Source organism: Polypterus senegalus, chromosome 1 (genome assembly GCF_016835505.1).
Source record: "Polypterus senegalus isolate Bchr_013 chromosome 1, ASM1683550v1, whole genome shotgun sequence".
Lineage (NCBI taxonomy): Eukaryota > Metazoa > Chordata > Cladistia > Polypteriformes > Polypteridae > Polypterus > Polypterus senegalus.
The window spans coordinates 272,694,095-272,718,133 of NC_053154.1; the positions used below are offsets into that span (position 1 = coordinate 272,694,095).

Sequence of the window (24,039 nt, forward strand, 5' to 3'; positions counted from 1 at the left end):
ATATATCTGCATTGGAGCAAGATGAGTGCATTGTTATGTTCATTAAAACTTCAACCTGTCCAATAGCCCAAAGGATAATAGCACTATAATGCAGTATTCACCATTTGAGTGTTACTGGCTATTGGTTGTGATGTTGCCAATTAAAAAGAGGAGGCAAAACCTGAGGGTCTGAATGGCAGTCCTAGTCACAAGGAGATCATTTTAATCTGGCAGCCATTTACAGAAAAATCTGGATAATCTACCAGATCCAGTATCTTCATTAAAAGTGAGCCAACATACATTGTAAATAAACCAAGTAGAAGATATACAGACTAGATGAAGGTTAGAAATACAAAATGAACAGTGAAATCGCTTCACCTCAAGGTTAGAGAAAACAAAAATGTTGGAGAATTTCAACAAAATACATTGAAATCAATAGGAAAGGAAAAACTGAATCAGTTTTAACTTAACACTTAAGTGGGACTGTACTTTCTCTGGTCCTGTTCAGCCTATATACATCAGACTTCCAATATGACTCAGAGTCCTGCCACGTGCAAAGGTTCGCTGACGACACTGCAATCGTGGGCTGCATCAGGAGTGGGCAGGAGGAGGAGTATAGGAAGCTAATCAAGGACTTTGTTAAATGGTGCGACTCAAACCACTTACACCTGAACACCAGCAAGACCAAGGCACTGGTGGTGGATTTTAGGAGACCCAGGCCCCTCATGGACCCCGTGATCATCAGTGGTGACTGTGTGCAGAGGGTACAGACCTATAAATACCTGGGAGTGCAGCTGAATGATACATTGGACTGGACCGCCAATACTGATGCTCTGTATTAGAAAGGTCAGAGCTGACTAGAACTTCCTTAGAAGGCTGGCGTCCTTCAACATCTGCAATAAGATGCTGCCGAGGTTCTACCAGATGGTTGTGGTGAGTACCCTCTTCTATGCGGTGGTGTGCTGGGGAGGCAGCATAAAGAAGAAGGACAGTTTAACATCCATGGCAGAGCGACGGGCACTGAGCAGACTCCTGTCAATCATGGAGAATCCACTGCATCCACTGAACAGTGTCATCTCCAGGCAGAGGAGCAGCTTCAGCAACAGACTGTTGTCACCATCCTGCTCCACAAACAGACTGAGGAGACTGTTCCTCCCCCACACTATGCGACTCTTCAATTCCACCCGTGGGGGGTAAACATTAACATTATTCAAAGTCTGCTTTTACCTGCATTTTTATTACTTTTTAATTTAATATTGTTTTTTGTATCAGTATGCTGCTGCTGGATTACGTGAATTTCCCCTTGGGATTAATAAAGTATCTATCTATCTATCTATCTATCTATCTATCTATCTATCTATCTATCTATCTATCTATCTATCTATCTATCTATCTATCTATCTATCATCTACTGTTGAATTCTGCTCTGTACTTGTAATTTTTCTATTGCACTATTGCATTGTATTGAGGATTACTTGTGTTCTGTTCCATGTATTGTATTGTATTGTATTTACCCCCTTTTTTGACACCCACCGCACGCCCAACCTACCTGGAAAGGGGTCTCTCTTTGAATTGCCTTTCCCAAGGTTTCTTCCATTTTTTGTGGGAGTTTTTCTTTGCCTTCTTAGACAGTTAAGGCTGGGGGGCTGTCAAAAGGCAGGGCCTGTTAAAGCCCATTGTGGCACCCCTTGTGTGATTTTGGCCTATACAAAAATAAATTGTATTGTATTTTACCATCATGTCAATATGACACACTGCACAGAGATGAATAACCTCTAGTGCAAAAATTTGTTTAGGTCTTGTTCCATAAGAGTAAATTGTAATAGATTAACTTTTGCAGACCTAAATTAAAGTGTTACCAAAACAGTTTTGATTTTATTATAATGGTGCAATCATCTTTTAAGTGTTCCTGAGCTCTAAGGAAGTGACCTCTAACTATGCTGGATCAATGACTGTGGCCAAAAATGTGTCCTGAGATGTGTGGCAGCAGTAGAAACCACTGGGCCACCATTCCTCCCTGAGATAAAGTTATGCTCTGAGTCCACAAAATTCCAAGTCCTTTACATCTCTCTACATATGGTGAGCTCCTATCAGTATGACTAACTAACACCAGCAAAGCCTATGATGCAAGGGATCAATGGTATACACTCATGGGCCCTGTCCCCATCACTACCTGATCTGCACTACATAGCAAGAAGGATAATATGCTTAATCCAGCCATGAAGACAATGCAATAAACCTACACAGAGCAATGGAGTATTTTCATAATGCTCAGCCAATGTACACCTCAAATGAAAATACTGATTCTCATTTTTTATGGCATTCTGGATGAAAATTCAGAGAACCGAGCAGGTTGTGAAATCATGTATGCGTGTTTAAGCCTAACATTATCCACGGGTGAGCGTAGCCGATCAGGCAGTGCAGTAAAGTGTAAGGTCAAGTACATATACAGTATGCATCCATGAACATGCTGAGCATGTGTGACACATATCACACAGATTAGGTAGTGACGTCCTCATCCAGCATTGGCTATGAGAGCCGATCAATGCTACAATTGTGTAGTTTTGTGAAACAATCTCATTCAAACATATTTTTTCCTCAGGGTTAAAATAACTTGTATTGTGCCTATCTTTTTCATTTCATAGCAGTTTTCTAACTGTTCTTAATTGCATGTCCACCACAGCAGTAAGCAATCTGTTTTAACCCAGCTCTAAGCTTAACCACTCTTCAAGAGGCAGCATGGGTACTTAACAGTGAGCTGTCAAAGGAGACGCAGGTGGGCCTGTGATTGAAGGGATTTTCGTGTAATTGAGACAGGATGTTGATCATAAAACACCACCTTAAGGAGGGCACTGACACTCATGCAGTCAAAGTATTGTCATAGTAGAGCAACAGAAAAATGGAATGACAGTGTGGAACTTGAATTAATAGAAAAGAGGTCCTCTAGTACGCTAAGTGACAGCAGGAAGGTCCAATCTGCTGTACTTGGAACTCTGTATGCAGTGTACCAAGTAGGTGATACCTGGCCCTTCAAAAGAACAGCTGGGATCCAGAGAAGGTGGACATGTTCAAGGGCTAGGGAATATCTCCAAGGGTTCCACAGTCAAGTTTTGTCCATCTACATTAGTACCAGAGCTTAAAATGCCCTTCTGGTTCAAGAGCTGCCCAACATGGAGTCATTTAGTTAAGGAATAAATAAAGATCCTACAAGTGGAAGAAAGGAAGGCCAGAGTCTATTGGAAGATGAGCAAGGAGGCTTTAGTCTAATGTCTGACGTCTGCTTAGTTAGGCCCAGTGGAGCTATAGGATTTATTTTCAACTTGTTTATTTGCTAAACTCCTGTGATTTCCTTCAAAGTATTTATATATTTGTTTTTAATAATGTACTCTGCTGCCTCATTGACATTATTGTGGGCTTGAAGATGGCTTAAAAGTGTCTGTTGTATGCCACGTGCGTCTAAGGTTAGAGTCATGTAGGTCTGTGGTTTACCAATACTCTACATTGCCCTGGCAGGTTTATAACTAATAAGAACAACGATTAGACCTACAGAATAACATAAAAGCATGCTAACTTTGTTTATAACCATTACCATGTTAATAATTTAAATAAACATATTAAATGTGACTAGTCTAATATTTAGCTTGCTCTCCATCCACGCCTGGACGTAGTGTCTATAAGTATTCACACTTAACACCCCCTGCCCGGAGGTTTTTACATTTAACTTTTATTCAACACTGAATCACAGTGGATTTAATTTGGCTTTTTTGATCAACAGATTTTTAAATCAGACCTCTGCAAAGTGGACCAGATTAATTACAAATATAAAACACAAAACAATTGATCACATACAGTAAGTATTCACCCACTTAAATCATCACTGGTGCAGCCACTTTTTTTTAGAAAAATCCCATAATTAGTTCAATGGAGATCATGTGCCTACTGCGTCAATTGATTGCAGTATTATCTGGAAGGGCCAGCTAGTGGCGAGTCAGTATGGTGGCCTAAGCTACATAATAAAGAAAAAAGAGCACTCCAGTCAACTCTGTGAAAATATAATTGGAAATCACAAATCAAGGGATGGATTCCAGAAAATCTCCAAGTTTCTGAATATCCCTTGGTGTCATTAAGAAATAGAAAGTGTGTGATGTGGCTTTACATCTGCCTAGAGCAGGCCATCCACAAAAACTGAGTGACTGCACAAGAAGAACACCAGTGAGATATGCTACCAAGAGACCACTGAAAACTCTGAACGGGCTACACGCTACAGTAGAAGAAACAGGAGAGAGTGAAAAGAGATAAAATGCACATGACATTTTGGCTAGAGTATGCCAGAAGGCTCATGGAAGACTCCGAAGTCAGCTGGAAGAAAATTCCAGTGTTCTGATAAGACCTAAACTGACCTATTTGGCCATCAGAGTAAACACCATCTTGGAAGGAATCCAAACACAGCACATTATCAAAGACACACCAACCCCGCTGTGATGGTGGAAGCACTGTCATGCTGTGGGGAAACTTCTCTGTAGCAGCCCCAGGAAGACTTGCATGGGTAGACAAGGAAAGAAACAAGCAAAATACAAGAAAATCCTGGAGGAAACCCTGATGCAGATGGCAAGAAACCTCTACATTGTCAGATATTGTTTTCCAGCAAGACAAGGACCCCAGGAATAAAGGCAAAGCCACACAGAAATGACTCAGACACCACAATGTTAAAGTCTTGGAGTGGCCAAATCTGAGACAATTTGTGCCTGAACTTGAAAAAGGCCGTTCACACACAATCTCCATGCAGCCTGACAGAGCTTGAGAAGTTTTGCAAAGAAGAATGTGGAAAAACTGCAGCATCCAGATGTGCAAAGCTGATAGAGACCTATGAGCACAAACTGAAGGAAGCCATGGCTGGTAAAAGTGTATCTACTAAAACTGACTTATGCAATCAATTATTTTGTACTTTATATTTTATCACACACGTGCTCATGGGATGCAACAAAATGGCTCAATAAAGGATAATTCCATGCCAGGCCAGGGGATGGCAGAGCACACTAATCCATTCTCTTTTGCCAAGGGAAATTCCACCTGTGTTTGATGACATCATTTCTGGTCATGGGCCCAATAACATCACTTCTGGTCCCTGATGAAGTCACTTCCACTTCCTGCCCAGACAATGTCATCTCCCCTGCCTGGCTTTAAAACTGCCATGTTTTGTCTACCTGCCAGTTTGGTTTTGGACTGATGTCTGTAAAGACATATAAAACCAAACCTTCTCATTTTTTGACAGCCAAATTCAAGTATATGGGTGGTTGCCCCCAAACCTTTTTTCCATGTGGTCTGAGTCCTATTACAATTTGTAATTAACTTAGAACACACTGAGCAAGAAAACCTTTGAAAAATTTAATGCCCGAAGACAGGGAATGCTCAAGAAATGTGAAAAAAGAACATAAAAGAGTAATGCAGTTTTATGAACAGCACTAGGTCAGGGGTCCTCAATCCCAGTCCTGGAGAGCCGCAGTGACTGCAGGTTTTTGTTCTGACCTGGTTGCTTAATTAGAAAGCAATTCTTGCCAATAAAGCACTAACAAGCTATGAAATTAAATTAACTCTGCTATGTCAGGTCATTCTCATATCCTAGATTTTCTTTCCCTTTCTATCATGCAAATGATTTGAAGGCTAAAATGGACGAGTAATTCTCAGTCCTTCACTTTTTTCTCTTAATTTTTCTTCCAAGTATTTAATTAAACCCAATAGTGCAGATAAATACACACAGGTGTAAATGTAAATAAGCTAAATGGAGAAATGCTGCTCTCTCTTGTCATTTGCATGTTATTGATAATAAGGAGCAATTAAAATAGCTGTTTAAGACAAAATTAAGCAATAAGGGCTCAAAATCACTAAAGTGAAGCAGAAGTGTTACTTTAGCAATAAGTGCTTTTTATTAAGCAACTGGGTTGGAGCAAAAACCTGCAGCCACTGCGGCTCTCCAGGACCGTGATTGAGGACCCCTGCACTAGGTGCTTGTGGAAATGGTCCATCTAGCAAAATTGAGATATCATTGAGGACCTGTACTGAAACTATTGGTGCAGAAGATATAAAAATGAACAACCTGAACTTTAAATAGTATCATTTTACAATTAGCACTAACTGAGGGTGATTTATATCTACAGATACGTACTACATTTTAATACAGGCTTGGTTATCATGGTGCTGGAGTGAAGTGAAGTGTTGATCAGATATGTAAGTAAGAATTTCACTGTCCTCTACTATTAATAATAATAATAATAATAATAATAATAATAATAATAATAATCTGCGGTGGGCTGGCACCCTGCCTGGGGTTTGTTTCCTGCCTTGCACCCTGTGTTGGCTGGGATTGGCTCCAGCAGACCCCCATGACCCTGTAGTTAGGATATAGTGGGTTGGATAATGGATGGATGGATAATAATAATAATAACACTAATCATTTCCATCTATTCTTTTCACAATTAGACTACTAACTCATTTAAAGACTTGCTCAGGATCACCCAGTGATTTTGTAACCTTGTCCCATAATCTCCCCAGACTGACTTTTATTTGATTATGTTGTCCCTTTATCAAGTCGCTATGTGTAAAAGCAAATGCAAAATGTATAAAAGTAACTGTAAATTAATTACTTATGCAAATTAAGCTGCCTTTGTGTTTAGTGATTTAGCCACTTGACCACACTGCCTCCAAAAGCAGACGGACCAAGAGCAGTTTGAGATGACATGCCTATTTCTCATAATGAAAGCTGAACGTGCAAGTGAATGGAAAACTGAAACAATTATGTAATGTAAAATAGAAAATTGGTTGGATGACATGCTTACAGTAATGACAATATTAATTAAACACTTGAAGCACAAGCAAACATGTTATTAAAGTATCACTCATTTAATGAGGACTCGGTTTTAACTGCTGCCAAAATATGCACAATGTTTCACATGAAGGAAATGTCTGAGTGATTGTCTATGTCTTAAAGCATCAGTCAGGGTTCTGAAAGGAAACAGACAATGCAAAGCGCTACAGAGCAAGAACATGTCCACCTAAGACTCCAAAGGGACTGCGAGCTCCTCAGAATTAACAAGTATTTGTGATGTAATTAAAAGAGTCGAAGGGTTTCTTAGCATCAATCAGGAAACTGCAAATGACAGTGTAAAAGACAATGAGGAGCACATTTCCAAAGCTCGCTCAGCTCATGCTTGGTCCTCTCTGAGATGATACTAAGTGTCTGTTTCATACATTATGAAAGAAGTGGCATATCGATGCTAATTCCATTTTATTAAAATTTCCAGAACATTTTTCGTCTGGTGTCAGTGAACAGCGTGAGCTTTGAAAATGTAATTTTCATATGCATACATGCTTTAAATATCACATATTCTGCTCTTTCACTTGACATGCGCAGATCATAAACATTCCAGACAATGAAAAAGTCCAACACATAACAGAAGGAGGAGGAGGAGCACTGCTGGGCTTTTAGAGCAGACCAAGTAAGGAGTGCCAGATGAATACACCGCCATGAGCTAAGAGCAGGGAGCCCTGCATCCTCTGGCCCAGTAAAAGATCCATTAAAGAACTGAGCCATGACACATACACACATTGCCTGGTGCAGCCAATGGGACCTGAGCCAAGGGCAGAATTTCTATTTTGTTTTTCTATATAAGGCATGAATGAGACAATCGTCATGATAGTTGAAAATATGGAATATTTCAGGAGCCTTTTAAAGCTACAAACTATAACTGTTTAATCTAGTACAGAAGTGTAGCCAGACATCAATATTTGGTCTGTTCTGTATACTGTACTTCCTTTTTGGCAGGGTTAAGTTCATACACAATAATAATAATAATAATAATAATAATAATAATAATAATAAACTCTTCGGTCACACAAAAATAACACCTGAAACTGGCACAGTAGAAATGCCATCTATAACTTTAAGGGTTTCAGACGGACAGTCTTTAGCTCCGTCTGGTAGAAATGACGACTGTAGGTATTCCAGGCAGCCAGCTGTGTTTTCCTGGATTAAAGGAAGCTTCTTTATCTCCGGCCTTCCTCTTGTTTAATGGGAAATCTTCACAAACTTGAAACAAAAATAAACCTCCGTTTGTGATGTAACAGCACAGTTTAAACCAACTTCCTAAACTGCCTCCCAATCCAGTACAATTTTGTTTAACTGGTGAGTGAGGTCATAAGCTAATCACAAATGTTACCCAAAGGTTATTTGTATTTTTCTGCTTCAATAAGATTGCATGTCTTGAGTTTTTAGTATTATCTGTTCAAGCAGTCATGCATTATTAGAACCAAATATTACACTTCTCCAGTCCTCCACCGAAACAGATTTCCTTTCACTCATCATTTTTAAATTACAGTGAATCTTTCCATGTTTTTATAATTAAGTTATTCTGGTCAATGTTGCTGATCTCAGCTGTAATCTTATCTCATGTTTTATCCTTCTTTACTCTGGTAAACATAAATGACTTCCACTCTCCATTAATTAGATTTTTACAGTCGACTTTTCAGTGGGATTCCTGTCCAAAGTAATGACAGATTACTTCAGAAATAGAAGGAGCTGCCAAAGAGCATCTGCAAAAGGACAAAAGGTGAAGATCATTCCAATTGTGTAAAAAAGGGTTAGAAACAGAGTGTTCTGGCAGTGCCACCATCATCAGGGCAGCCTCCTTTCCTCTTCTTTTTAGCTGTTTTTTTCCTTTCCTTTTTGCTGATAGGCACTGTTATAGCTTTCAGTTAGGTTTGTATAGTAATTTTGTAATGCTTCTGCTTTTTGATAGTTGTATACCATACAATTGTGTTTAACAGTATACTAAATAATGAGGGCTGAATTAGGACTCAAGCTACTTTACAATTCAATAAATTAAGCAAGTAATTATCCGTTAATATTTAACCTAAAAAATCTTGTAGAAATCAGGCCAGTTTGGAGTCTCCGGGCTTTGCCAGGAAGCATCAGACAGACATCTCACTTTAGGCACCCTGGCATCAAGTCGACCCCGAGTTCTGGTAATGAGAGGATGTCACCCGCTGCGCCACCCCGCCATTTATCACTCTTGCCAGCTTGATGTTCCATTGTACGAGTTTCGAGGTCACAAACATAATTTCGTGGTCTTTTGTTACATTGATATCATTGCCAAATGTTTCTGCATGACAGCCGAGTCCACAAAAAGGGTTAACCTCACTAAAAGCTCCCATTACCGTAAACTTTTCAAGGCACGCAGCATTGACCGTGACGGGTTCCGGCGTACACGGACACGCCGAATTGAGCAGATTCCGCCCCGAACTCTTCCGATTTGTCAAACTGTCTTCCTTTAAGGCGGAGCTTTGGAGTTGGCTGACTGGCCAGCGCTGCACTCATGGCGATTTACCGCACCTTATACAAAAAGCCTGGGGTTACAGAGTCCGACCGCAAAAGAGAGCCTTTAGGAAAACCGAATGTGACGTGCTAGTTTGACACTTCTAAAAATGAAAACCGCAAAATGGCATTTTAACGGTGCAGATTTTGGAATTAAGTTTTTGATAGTTTACACGATGACATGTAACGCATTCGAAATGAAAAGTGAAAGTCGCAGTAGATAACTGTGAGGTGGAATGTATCGGGCCGTTAACAATTCGGTGTTACCTAATCAGGATGTGCCGTTATAAAAAGGATCCCGTGATGATCGAAACGGACAAAAAATACAATCAAGCAAATAATTAAATTTTGAAACGTCCATACACAGATTCATTCTGACACCAGTTCGGGGTTGCGTGGGGCCGCATTTCATTTGGGATTGCATTCGGGGGAGGCAGATACCAAGAATGAACGGGACGCCAGCCCATATATTCAAACCATCGCTCGGAGTGGATGCGCTGAGAGCGGCCAACTTGCCACATCTTTTAAGGACGGGAAAGGAAACTCAAGCAAATTCGGAAAGAACGGCCACGTAAAACGTGACAACGACAAAACCTTCTGAAAGAGGAAACAATTTGTACACAGCCACACAAGTTTTTTGTTTTTTTTTTTAATTTCTCGTTTTGTTAGATCTAAAGTACTTTTATTTACAATTCGCAACTACAAACAGATTAAAGAAAACTCGTGGACATATCAATGTGAGCCACTGCAAGCATCTCTTGGGTACTCGATATTTGGTTCAAAAGTAAAGACAACTGATCTAATACTTGACAAGTTCATCTTACACATGAATAAATGTCCCAGATACACATAAAACATAAAATGATGACCTGGTGTCTAGTTAAGCTATTACAATTGTTCTTTTATACTTAACACTTTTAACCGAACTATTTCTAACAGCGTGTGGCAACTTACAAACATACTTAAGCGTAGTTTGCATCCTGCACCGAACCATCTTAAAAATAAAAAAGGCAAAACTTGGTGCACATTTACCAACCGAGCAAAGCGGATCGTCCCATTGTAGTGCCCTCCCCCTGCTCTTTTCAGTTCTGCTTTCCACGTTCCTTCAGGCCGTTACCTAAATAACAGTGTTGTTCCCTTTGCACTTTCTGTAAGTGTTGTAAACGGCCGTGATGAGATACGCCACTGCGCTGAGTCCAGCAAAGACTGAGGCGATGAGGTACACCTTATAGAGACAGAAGTGCTTGTACCGCTGCAGGGTGCAGTAGCTCATCTTCTCCGTTTTGTAGATCATGATGCCCAGCGACACGGAATATAGCACGGTGGCCAGCAGGTCGTGTACGGCATTGCTCAACAACCATCTGTCCCCACCCAAGAAAAACACAAGATTCTGCTTGTCCAGAAGCGTGATGATGTAAATCGCCAATGTTAGGAGCCAGAAGACCACCGCCACAAAAAGCACGAAGTGGATGGAGCCATCATATTTGTTGGTCGCGATGGTTATCCAAAGGCCGGCTCCCAGAGCGATCTGTAAGACCCGCAGAATGCCTACGAAGCTTTTTGCAAAGTCTTTGTTAGCACTCAACCTGGTGCTCCTCACCTCCGGCGGAGGGGGCATATTCCGATCTTCCTATCCACACGGTGGGGAGGAAGTGGGAAAATGAAGATGAGCAGAGAGCTCCCTGATCACTTTTTGCACCGTACAAACAAAAAATGACGTAGATCAACCGCCGGCAGGACAACTCGGAGAAAAGCGGTGAAGTGCAACTTGTTGCTCTAGGATTCGTGGGAGTCTTTTAAATATAAATCCCTAACCTCCTTCCTTTCCCGAACCGTTTCTCTCTCTCTCTCTCTTTCTCCCTCTCTGTACCGCTTCGGAAGGGGTGGCCCTCTTCGGGGAGGAGGGATGACAGAGGAGATTTAGAGAATACCGCTTCCTGCCCCTTTTCCAGCAAGCATGCTGTGCCGGTGCACTGCAAAGCGAGGGGTGGGGGTGTCGTTGAAGGGCGTTATCAGTTTTTCGGGGACTTTAGTTTCACTTGGAACATTTTTAGTTCAAAGCTAACGCCTGTTTGCAAGGCTCTCGTGTCTACTCAAAAGGTCAGGTCCGCAGATTTTGCCACACCTAGCCAAAGCTCTGACATCGGATTGTTTGTTTTCTCTCCACTTACAATTAGAGCCTGGGTGGTCATTTTTGAAGATACCGATCAGTTCTGCACGCTGACGCTTCACTTACTGGGTGAGGCATCGAGCTATTTGAGTTCGAGCCTTGGTTGGCGAGGCCACTGCGCGGAGCCCGCTTTCCTCTCCCAAACCTAAAATCCAAAATCAGATTAATCAGCAAATCTGTAGCGTCCAGTGATGAACTGACACAACATAGACCCTGGGAGGAAACGAGATAGAGGGTCAGTCCGTTTGGGGTGTCATTTGGTTTTGAATGTACAGGTTACAGCTTTTATTAATGGGAATTATGAACTCCAGCGATAGGTTTGATTTCAGATCAGGCTACTCTTGGTATGCTTTATCCTGGGGTTGGCTGCCGGTTCCTGGGCTAATCCACTCGTGTCCTGGATCAAGAAATGGACGGGTGGATCTAGCAACTATCCAGTCAGTTTTTAAAATAGGCTCCAGCTGCAGGCGAGACTCACTTAAGCCCCAGGCTCATTCAGTGACCTAACAAGCTCTGTGGCCCGTAAGATGACACTCCTGTCGTCAGCATTCTCTTTAGACCCCGCCCACTAAACGCCCGCCCATTCCCGAGTTACTACTGGACTAGCCGCCAGTCCGTCACAGGGCACCTTCAGGCACATTTATCACAGCTGGTAAAATAACAGTCTACACTCACCAGTTAACATAACACATTCACCTTTAAGATGTGGGAGGAAAAATTCACACAGACACAGATGTCCGTGCTGTTGTGTCTGTTTTTTGGGGTGCTGCAACGCCCCTTAGTGGTCACAATGTAAACTGTAAATGGGGTTCTCAGTTGTCCCCTTTCCACTCTGTGTTAGTCTGAACAAGTCACTTAACTGTATTGTAATCATATATAATAAAACTAAAAACCATTGTAATTAGTACTGTGGTGTAGTTTTCTTCAGATAAAGACTTGCAGCAGTAATAACAAAGGTCAAGTTAAAGCATATCTCATATTTCTATCACATTCTCATGTTTTATTATAAGTGATTTATTAACTAACAGTCCACTATTTACCTTTTAAATAATCTAAAAATGGTAATAAAATCAATTCAAAGTAAAACACCTACACTCATTACCTTCAAATGTCTGTTGTGTTTTTTGTTTTCAGGCAGCACAGGAGACAAGGACCGAGCAGCCATCAACCATGAAGCCTTCCTTCTCATGGCAAACTCCCAGAATGATATGGAGGACTGGGTGAAAGCCATTCGACGAGTCATTTGGTCTCCATTCGGTGGAGGTAATGCAAAGATGATCTGTGAGTGAAGAAAATGTTTCAGAACAAGAAAAAATGAATAGCTGCCTTCATATGTGTTAATAAACCAGTCTCCCAATTGGAGGTCAATTCATTGATTTAGTTTGAAAATCTTACAAATACTTATAAAAAGTACAGTACAATACTATATACTTTCATATTTACAATCCTGCTTAAACCATTTCATGGTCAGCAGAGCCTATCCCAGCAGCACTAGGTGCCAGGCTGAGAGCTGCTATGTATCACTTGTCAGTCCATCATGGGGTCTGCCCATGCTGGGGTAAGTTGGTAATTTCTGGTTAACTTGCATGTCTTTGTGGGAAAAAAACGTCATGCAGATATGAGAAGAACATGCAAACTCCATACAGGTAATATCTGAATGATGGATTAGAATCTGAAGTGCTGGATCGATGAGGTGGCAACAATACCCAATGTGCTATTATATTGCCCAGAAAAATGGTATTCTGTATTTGAATTGTTGTATATTAAATTCATTTACATGAGTAAAAAAGCAACATTAGATAGATAGATAGATAGATAGATAGATAGATAGATAGATAGATAGATAGATAGATAGATAGATAGATAGATAGATAGATTTTATTTAACCAAATGGGAAATTTGTCTTTTTAAAAAAAGAATAATAAATAAATATATATTATGACAAACAACAAACAGCTTTTCAAGTACACATCAGAAAGGCTAAAAAGAAAGGAAATGTCTGACTTGGCTGAAGATTAAAAGAGCAGTGATAGTAATAGTGAGTCATTATAAATGCAAATAAAAGAGTCCCAGTAGCATTTCTTGACACACTTTTGCTTCATAATTCATCTGCTGAAAGTGGTAAATGTTAGTGTGTCACAGAGAGGATGTGCAGCACTTTTCATAAAGGTCTCAGTTTTGTTTAGCGTCCCATAACTGAGCCTGAATTTTCAATTAGCTTGTTGATTTGGTGGGCTACTCTTGAAGTGATGATACCAGCTTAGTACACCACAGCATAGAAAATTGCTCTGACCATCACAGAGTTGTAGAACAAGTAAAGATATCACTACCCATATTAAATGAGGATTGCTCTGCCCCTTCTTTTATAGTTCCAATTTGTTATGAAGCCAGTTGAGCCTGTCATTGACGTCGACCCCCAAGTACTTGTAGCAGTGCCCCACCTCCACATCCACTGCCTGAATAGTTACTGGCTGGAGGGGCTTTTTAGTGCGGTAAAAGTCATTGACTAGTTCCTTGGCATTGTTAATGTTAACTTGCAGAGAATTCATTCTGCATCAAGAAACAAACTTCTCCACCTGACCCCTGTACTCTGTCTCATCCCCCTCATCAAAACACCCCCTAAGTGCAGAATCATCAGAGAATTTCTGCAAGTGACATGACCTGGTGTTATATTTATAGTCGGAGGATAGGACTGTTCCTTATTGTGCTCCAGTATTTCTCACATCCGTATCAGAAGCACAAGTCCTTGAGTCCCACAAACTACATTCTGCCCAATAGACAGTCCATTATCCAAGACACCATAGGCCAGGGGTCTTCAACTTCAGTCCTGGAGAGATACTGTGGATGCAGGTTTTCATTCTAACCCTTTTCTTAATTAGTGACCAGATTTTGCTGCTAATTAACTCTTTGCCTTAATTTTAATTGATGCACAACTTAAGACTCAGACCCCTTAATTATTTCTTTTTTCTTGAATTAGCAACCAAACAATATTAAGACACAAAATGTACCAACACATAAACAACAACCTGCATCCATCACACAATAACTGAAAATAAAGAAAGGTGAAGGCCTCAGTAATGTTGATCTGCTCAGGTCCACAAAATATTTTGACAGCACACTTAAAAAACGAAAATCAACAGTTTTGGAAGTGTCTGCCATGGCAGAATGAGCGCCATGGAATTAAATAACGGGTGTAATTAGCAACGAGAATTGACTTCAGATTAAGAAACTGAATGAAGTGAAGTTGGTTGGAGTTTGAGGCCCCAACTTAGTTGGTCATCTGTTGGCTCACTTCACATCAAATTTATGTTTAGGTGCCGTTTAAGGAAAAGAGAATCAATTCAGCAGTCAGAGTCTTAAGAAAAGTCAATTAAAATAAAGGGAAATAGTTAATTAGCAGCAAATACTGGTCACTAATTAAGAAAAGAGTTAGAATGAAAACTTGCAGCCACAGTAGCTCTCCAGGACTGGAATTGGAGACCGCTGCCATAGGCTCATCCACCTGCATATCTCTGCACTTACCTCTTAACACGGATGGTATGATGGTATTGCAGGTGTTGAAGATATCAAAAACATCATCTTTATAGTACTGCCAGTTTTGTCTGGATGAGAAAAAACCTTGGACAGCTGATGAAAAATTGCATCCTCCATTCCAATCTTTGGAGAGAGTGTGCAAACTCAACACAGACAGAGAAAGGATGGAGATCTCTGCTGAGTTTATTCATGCCTCAATAACAGCTACAGACATAAGGATGTAAATGAATGCCCTGAATTTATGTCTGCATGTACAGTATGTGCTTATTTATTCATTCATGTATTCTTTTATTAAGACATGAATAATAATCTCAGTTGTGGCGGACGGCCGAGGCCATTACCCAGCCAGGATGCCTCTACGTTGGAAGGAGAGTTTCCGGAGCTTTCCCCGAAGTGCTAGAAGGCAGCTCCCCTGGAGTGTACCAAGGGTTTGGAGCATGGAAGGTCATTCCTGTTGGGGCCCGTGGCCACCACCAGGAGGCACCTGGAGAGCTACTGAGCCCTTAATACATCTGTAAGTGCTGCCAGAACTGGGTCAATGAGCACCTAGAGCACTTCCGGGTGCCTTATAAAAGGAACCGACTGCCACTACTCGGAGAGCCAGAGTCAGGTGGGAGTAGAAGAAGCTTTCCAGGAGGAGAAGAGAAGAGAAGAGAAAATGAAATGAAAGGACTGTGCTTTATGTACTGAGCTGTAGGCAGCAGGCTAAAGTGCTCCTCAACTGTAAATAAACATGTCTGCTATGTGACAGCTTGTGTCAGGTAAGGTGGCTCGTACACCCCCTAGTGGTCCACACAATGTACCTGGTCATTGAAAGAACCAATACAAAAATATAACTGAATGGACTTGAGATTGGCAGTATGATGGGCCAACATTTAGTGTTGCCATCTTAAACCAACACATTCTGGTTCATTCTGCATTAATCCTCAGCTTTGATTGTGTTGCTTCCAAAAGAACTGAATCTTTCTTGCAGAACTGAGGGATTTAAATAAACAAATTCAAGAAAAGTATGCCATTTTTTTCAAGTCACTCCATACTCTGGGGGGGAAACCGATGGAAGAAACTTTATCTCTGAGTGCCATAATGCAATGAGAATGTACATCTCCAGTACTTAAAAAGTTGGGACAGGAAGGAAAATGCTAATAACAAAACAAATGATTTGTAAATTTACTTTGACTTGTATTCAAACAAAAACAGTGTAAAGACAAGGTAGTTCATGTTTCACCGAATCCGCAGCATTGTCTTTTAAAGATACACATTTCTTCTGAAACTGATGCCTAAAACATGTTTAAAAAAAGTGGGAACAGGGCGTTTAAGATGAATCACATGGTGAAAAGTTAAAATAACAAGGCAGTGTGACACAAGTGAGGCAATTAAAAAGAGCATCCAAAAAGGAGCCTCGTCTTTCAGGAGAAATGATGGTCCAAGGTTTGTCAGTTTGCCAACAGATGCATCAGCAAGCAATCCAATACTTTGAGAACAATGTCACCCAAAGACAAATCCATAGGATTTTGGCATTTCATCCTCGGCATTGAACAATATAATTAAAAGATTCAAGATATCCAGTCGGGTGTCTGTGCCTAAAGGGCAAGGCCAAAAACCAGTTTTGAATGCCTATGATCTCCAGTCCCTCGGAGGTCACTATCTTAAAAACTGTCATGTGTCTGTAATGGATATCATGACATGGGCTCAGAGTTCCTTTGGTAAACCTTTATCAGTCGACACCATTCAATGCTAAATCCACAGATGCTAATTTTAACACTTTACTATGTAAAGCAGAAGCCGTACATCAGCACAGTCGAAAATCACTGCCCGTTTCTCTGGGCTCAGTCTCATCTGGCATGGAAAGTAACATGGGGGAATTGTGTCTTGTGGTCCAACAAGTCAATATTTCAAATAGTTTTTGAAAAAAAAAAAAACACTTGTGTTCTCCAGGCTAAAGAAGAAAAGAACAATCCAAGCTGGTACCAGTGTGAGGTCCAAAAGCCATGGTATGGGGGTGTGTCAAGCCAATGGCATGGGTACCTTGCAGATCTGTGGGGGCACCATTAATGCAGAAAAATGTGCATAAATTTTGGAACCACATATGCTGCCCTCCAGAAGCAATCTTTTGAAGGGGTGTCCCTGCATTTTCCAACAGGACAACTCCAAACCCTATTCTGACCAGTGCCTGACTGCATGAGCAGAGAGTGCGGGCACCAGATTGGCCTGCATGCAGTCCTGACCTGTCTCCAATTGAGACACTTTATGAAGTGCAAAATTATGGCTACGGAATCTCCATATAATTGTGCAGCTGAAGACCCACTTAATGGATGGGTGAGGGAAAATTCCACTTGCTAAATTTAACAAACTTGTTTCTTCAGTGCTCCAACGCTTAATAAGTATCATTAAAAGAAATGGTGATGTTACACAGTGGTAAACACTTGATTGTTAGAGCTTTTCGGAACATGTTGCAGTTGTCAGATTTGATAGAAGTGTACATTGCATTTAAAAAAAATGATTAAATTCACTAGGCAAAGCATCAAATAATGTGCTGTTTTCAATATAGTACAGGGTGAATAGAATTTACAAATCACTTGTTTTTATTAGCATTTTCCATACCATCCCAACTATTCGGAAATTGAGTTGAAGGCAGTATGGTGTAGTGGTTAAGGCTGTGGACTGTAAACCCTGATGTTGTGGGTTCAGATCCCACTACTCACACCGTGTGAAGTCCTTTCACCTGCCTTTGCTCTGATTTTAAACAAAAGAAATGTAACCAATTGTATCTCAAATGTCCTCAGCTGCCTTTGATAAAGGTGTCAACCAAATAATCAGTTAAAGGCCTGGCTTACTGTATATTTATTTTTTTACCTGATCGTTATTTCAAATGTAACATGCCAATCACAAGTGCTTGTTACAATTGTTTCATTGGATATGCAAAGAAAGGTGAAAGCTAATTACAATGCAAAAAATAAAAAAGCGTAAGAAAAACACAGAGAGATGCTAAAGTGTTGGAGTTTAGTGAAGGCGAACCTTGAATTTTTGATGACAAAACAAAAAAATCAAGTCTCAGCACAAGACATCTTTACGGATGAAAGTCAAGATCTAGACTGACTCAAGATGGCGGTGAAAGCCCTTAAGAGGAAGCCAGGGCAGAAGAGGTGGGCCCAGGGGATTGTGAACCGGAGGAGACATCACTGATGCTACCGGTCGTCCGATCTATTAAGGAGAGAGGAGGAGGAGGAGCATTAGGCAACGGCACCAACCCTCGACTCGGGGTGGAATTACTGCTCAATGAGTCCACAAATTGTCTCCTGTAGCAGGGCGAATAATCAGACAAAGCAAATCCAAAAATAAACCCCATTTAATTTGAACAAAAAGAGAAAGTTCAAATTATTCTCATACTTGTTGGTGGTATACTTACAGCCCAGTTGCCGTTTAAATTGGTCATGTGCCATTCACAGAGACTCTCTCTTCAGCGAAGGCACGTCCTAATGAGGTGCCACCTTCCAGGAGTGTCTCCCTTTTATATCAAATGGACTAGAAAGGGCGTTTTCTCAAGGCTGTGATGGAAAAATGAGACAAGACTGTTAGCAACAGCACCCCCTTTCATCTCGGGGTGGTACCTCATACCTTAGGTGAGCCAAGGAGGCGATCCTCTGGCGCACATGCATGGCACTCCCAAGCATATGTGTGTGAGAAAGGAAACAGAAACACATTTCAGCTCAACAGCCTTTGCTAAGCGTCATGAAGACATAAGATAAATAAATCTTCTTTTATTTCCCAGTCAAGGACATACCTCAACAACATTGAATTATACATTTTTCCATTAACTTTTCAGCATGGATTTTTTTTCTAGCATAACCGCTTCCATATTTTTACAACTGGGGTACTGACAGGTTAAACAACTTACTCAGGCAAACTCAGTTGATGGGTCAGGGAATGAAATGACAATCTTGTCCATTAGTCCACACTCCATTAATCAAGGAGCTATATCAAATAAAGCTTGTGTGATAAGTAAAAGCAGATAGGACCCTAAACCTGTCAAAGAAGGGCAATTGTTAAAAGAATGCAAAAGACTGCTATTCTAGGTGTCAACTAATGTCCGTCATTTCGCTGAAATATAAAATCGCTTTAAAGCCAGGGTAGAGCTGCAGAAGCTCTTTGCTGTGTGCACTGATCAAAAGGACAAGATGGCAAACCACATCATCACGGCCAATGTGAGGATAGCTCAGAGCTTGATGCATTTTTAGGAGACACGCTGAATGCATCAAAACAGTCAGTTACACCCACACTGGTGGAGCTTCCTGTGGCAGGAAGTGAAAAATCAAGAGACTGTTTGAGTTTGCTGAGCTCTGGGCGGTCTAAATGTAAAGCTCCACCGCTGTGCTTTCATGTTTGCTTTTATTTCTACAGCAATACCTGCGTTGTTGAATGTGAAAGAGTGGGGTAGGAGCTGGCTTAAAAAACAGAAAAATAAAATTTCAGCTGCATACAAATAGATGGAAGGGAGTGGAGCCTTGAAGTAATTTGGAATTATACACTTGTGCTGATATATTTTAGATCAAAGGGAAAATGTGTATAATTAAATACAATTCTAAAGAAGTACATAATGGCACTTAAAAGAGAGAAAATGCGATAAATACGATTAATTAGTAATTTACTTACCAAGACCCATACCCAAACCCGGTTAATAGGGAGAATTAGCATCAGGACAGGCATACGGCTGTAAAAATCACACAGAAACTTCTATTGAAGAAGTCTAGTCAATGAAAAATAGCAACTCCATATAGAAATGGGAGTAGCTATAGAAGAAGAAGAAAAATTCATCCATTTTCTAAATGGAAACCAACTCCATACAAGATATCAGTTCAGAGCTGTGCCCATTCACACATATAGCTATTCCCATTCATACTCATCTTTGGGATGTGGAATAAAATTTTAAACGGGGAGAAAAGCAAAACACACACTACTTATGGGTTTGATAACAAATGGAGGACAATTTATAGGCTTTCATAGCCCACTTAGTCTACTACAGGTCTTGGGGCAACCATTGACGCCAATTAGATACTGGCCACATTCACCCACTTACTCCTTAGACCCACTTAGAGAATCCAGGCAATGAAATACCTGAATCTTACACTTGGAGAAGGAAACTGGAGCGTTATGCAAAAATCCACATGGATACCAGTGGTCATTCTCGAAACAGAACTCAGGTCCCTGGAGGTGTGAGGTAACAATGCAATCCCCTGTAGCACTGTGCCATGTCACAGCAGTGGCCACTAATGTCCATTTCTGAGCTTTTTATTGTCGTAGGAGTATGGGAAACCACTGTGTATTTCAGCCATCCCCAGTCCACTACAGGACAAACACCAGTTACAACACTAATGGTTTTAAACATTTGCTAACTCTATTCAGGCATGTTAAAACAAAAAAATCAACTTACTTATATTAAAAGAAGGAATTTCATTAAGGCATTTGCTTTAAATCCCTACTACTGGCTCCCTGTGTGACCCTCAGCAAGTCAGCTAGCCCACCAGTCAACCCACTTGTGTAAATATGGATGCAATTCAAATGTGTTCAAGCAACTTACAGCTTGTAAGTGGCACCTTAATAAATACACATAAATGTAAAGAAATACTTCATTCTCACAGTCTAAAGTCTAAATAAACTTCCCTGTTGGGAATGATTGTGAACATGTGAATGGGATTATTTACAAGGAGATGGCATCTCACCCAGGTTTGGCTTCTGCCTTGTGCCCTGTGCTGCCAGGGTAGCCTTTCTTTCATCAGATTATTACAGTGCCCTTTACAAAGTAGTCACCCTTTGGAAGTTTTCACATTGTGTTGCTATACAACTTTGAATCACGGAGGATTTAATTTGCATTTTCTGACACTGATCATCAGAAAAAAGAAACTATTTTATGTGAAAGTGAAAACAGACCTCTGCAAAGTGATCCAAATTAACTGTTCAGATTTACATTTTAGTGTGTGTGTGTGTGTGTGTGTGCACCCTGCGGTTGGCTGGCACCCTGCCCGGGGTTTGTTTCCTGCCTTGCGCCCCGTGTTGGCTGGGATTGGCTCCAGCAGACCCCTGTGACCCTGTAGTTAGGATGTAGCGGGTTGGATAATGGATGGATGGATGGATTTACATTTTATCATCAAGATCAAAGGAACGGCTGTGAGTTACAGAACAGTTCTGGATGAGAAACTAGTTCATCTTGGAGCAAACTCATTCACCTGAGCTAGGAGGAGGGATTACTGTTTAGAGATTAAGAGGGGACATGATTGAAGTATTTAAAATTATGAAAGGAGTTATTAAAGTGGGTTACTTTAAAATCAGTTCTGCAACAAGAGCACAGGGGCACAGTTGGAACTTGTGAAGGGCGGATTTTACAGAAATGTTGCAAAGTTTTTCTTCATACAAAGAACCATAGAAACATAAAATCAATTGTCAAGAAGTGTAGAGGACAGTAGGGATCTTCATATCTCAACTGGATATTATTTTGGTTCATCTAGGTGAATAGGATGGAGGAACTTGTTGGGTTGAATGGCCTGTTCTCATCACAGTTTTTCTAATGTTCTAATGCTGAAATATCAAACACCAAATAACTGACTGCATAACTATTCACCCCCTTTAAGTGAGTATTTATTAGCTGGACCATGACAGCCTTGAATCTATGCGCTCAGATCTCTAGCAGTTTTGCTCATCTGTACACAGCAGGTTTCCCCCACTCTTCTTTGTAAAACTGCTCAAACTCTGCCAGGTGGCATGGGGATCCTGAGTGAACAGCCTTTTTTTTTATGTTCCGCCACAAATTCTCTATTGGACTGACATGTGGACTCGACCACTCCAGAACATTAACAGCCATTACTGTGTAACTTTGACTTAATGCTTGGGTTTGTTGTGTTGCTGGAAAACAAACCTTCTCCCAAGGTGCAGGTTTCCTGCAGATAGTATCAGGTTTTCCTCCATGATTTCAGTGCATGTTGCTGTGTATCTTTATTTTACCCTCATAAGATTTCCAAGGCCTGCTGAAGAGATGCATCCCAACAGCATGAATTTGCCACCACAATGCTTCACAGTAGTGATGGTGTGATTTTGTAATGCGCCGTGATTGAGTTATACCAAACATGAAGTTTAGTTTGATAGCCATAAAGCTCAATTTTGCTTTCATCAGACCATAGGGCCTTCTTCCACATGACATCAGTCTCCCCCATGTCCCTTCTGGTAAACTCTAACTGACATATCATATGTGTCTCTTTGCCATTCTCCTATAAAGCGGCAACTGATAATTCACACCACACAACAGTTATTGTCTGACAATGTCTTCTGTCTCAGCCAGTGTAGATTGTAACTCCTACCGGGTTCTTATAAGTCTCTTGGTGGCCTCTCTCACTAGTCTTTCTCTTGCACAATCACTCATTTTTTGTGGAGTGTCAGTTGTGCCATACTCTTCCCATTTCTAAATGACTGATTCAACTGGACTTAGATGTTTTCTTGTCTCAATCCCCTGACTTTTCAGTCAACTTTTCACAGAGCTATGTGGAACTTTCTTTTGTCTTCATGGTGTAGGTTAGGCCACCATAGTGACCCATCATAATCTGGGCTTTCCTCATGAAGTTACAAATATACTTCAGACAAGTCAAAACCCCAGACAGGTGAACTCCACTGAACGAATGATGTGACTTTTAACACCAATTGGCTGCACCAGTGGTGATTTAGTTGTGTCGTATTAAAAGGTGGAGGGAATATGTATGTGATCGATTATTTTCTGTTTTATATTTGTAATTGGTTTAGACCCCTTTGCAGACATTTGATTTTACTTTGACATTAAAAAGTTCTTTTTATATTGAACAGTTGAGAAAAAAACAAATTAAATTCACTGTGATTCAATATTGTATACGAAAAAAATGTGAAACGTTCCAAGGGAGTGAATACTTTTTATAGGCACTGTAAGCACTCATCTCATAAAATGGATAAATGATTTTAGGTTACCTGAGCGACATTTCGCTGTCAATCACCCATCCTGCCCCACTTATCTTAAGGGAAATATGCTGGCTGCTACATCACAGTTTGCCTCCATGACAACCTGCGCGTTACTGTTTAGTTTGTATAGGGGCTGAGGTTTGCCAAAATTAAGATTCGTAATGCGGACATGCGTATTCCCTTGAGGAGCATTAAGATTCGCAATGCGATTCACGTATGCTTGCTCAAGCACACTTTGGGCAATGAACGATCTTTATATGAACAATGATTTGCATCTTTTTTAAACATTACCTCACGCGGTGTGGTGGGGAAATGACTAAGTCTGCGTATTACCTCACGTCATCGAAGGGCGTTGAAAGTTTGTTGCAAAATGAGAGAAATGGTAGATTGTGACATACCCAAATCATTGCTATTGCAAAGCTGCATGACTTCTCCGTGACGATTGATCGATCATGTAACGTGTAAGATTTGTGACGAATATCATTACGTCTGTTAGATTGGCATCGTTTTACGAGATCATTTTTGTCCTGCGGTTCCTAACCATTCAGCCTTTCCCCAGATGGGAGTGCAGAATTCCACCTTGACGCCATCTTCTGGCAGCTCCTCGCGAGTTAGGGCAACTCCCGAACTCTCCTAAATCCTGGTGAAGTTAAGAGGAGTTTCCTAAATTAGGAAAACTGATAAAAATGTTGAGGTAGGAGCACATTTCAATATCATCACTGAGTTTTTTTGAGCCAGTTAGGCCAGTTCTCTTACCTTGAGACGCTTGATAAATACGGGACTGTACTCGCAATAGAAGACCACGTGCAACATAAACTGATCACTTTTATTACAACGCGCTGTTTCCACTATCACATGCAGTAAAATAAGTGTGACACACAAGCACAATTTACTAGTTGCATAGCTACATGTATACACTAATATCAAGCGTCACTTTCGCTGCCCTGCGGTGGCATTTAATACTGGGCTGCGGTTAAATACGTGGGCAGCAGCCGTGGGTGACGATGTTGCTACAAGA

General features: G+C 40.8%; 1 protein-coding gene across 1 annotated transcript; it reads right to left on the bottom strand.

The window, feature by feature from the left end:
* Positions 1-9,986: 9,986 nt before the first annotated feature.
* On the bottom strand, positions 9,987-11,334 carry marveld1 (MARVEL domain containing 1). Its single transcript, XM_039774247.1, has one exon. It carries the CDS (start codon positions 10,962-10,964, stop codon positions 10,464-10,466), a length of 501 nt encoding a protein of 166 aa, XP_039630181.1. The 5' UTR covers positions 10,965-11,334; the 3' UTR covers positions 9,987-10,463.
* Positions 11,335-24,039: the final 12,705 nt, after the last annotated feature.

Coding starts and splice junctions, on each gene's coding strand:
- marveld1 (XM_039774247.1), bottom strand. CDS start 10,964: ATGCCCCCTCCGCCGGAGGTGAGGAGCACCAGGTTGAGTGCTAACAAA.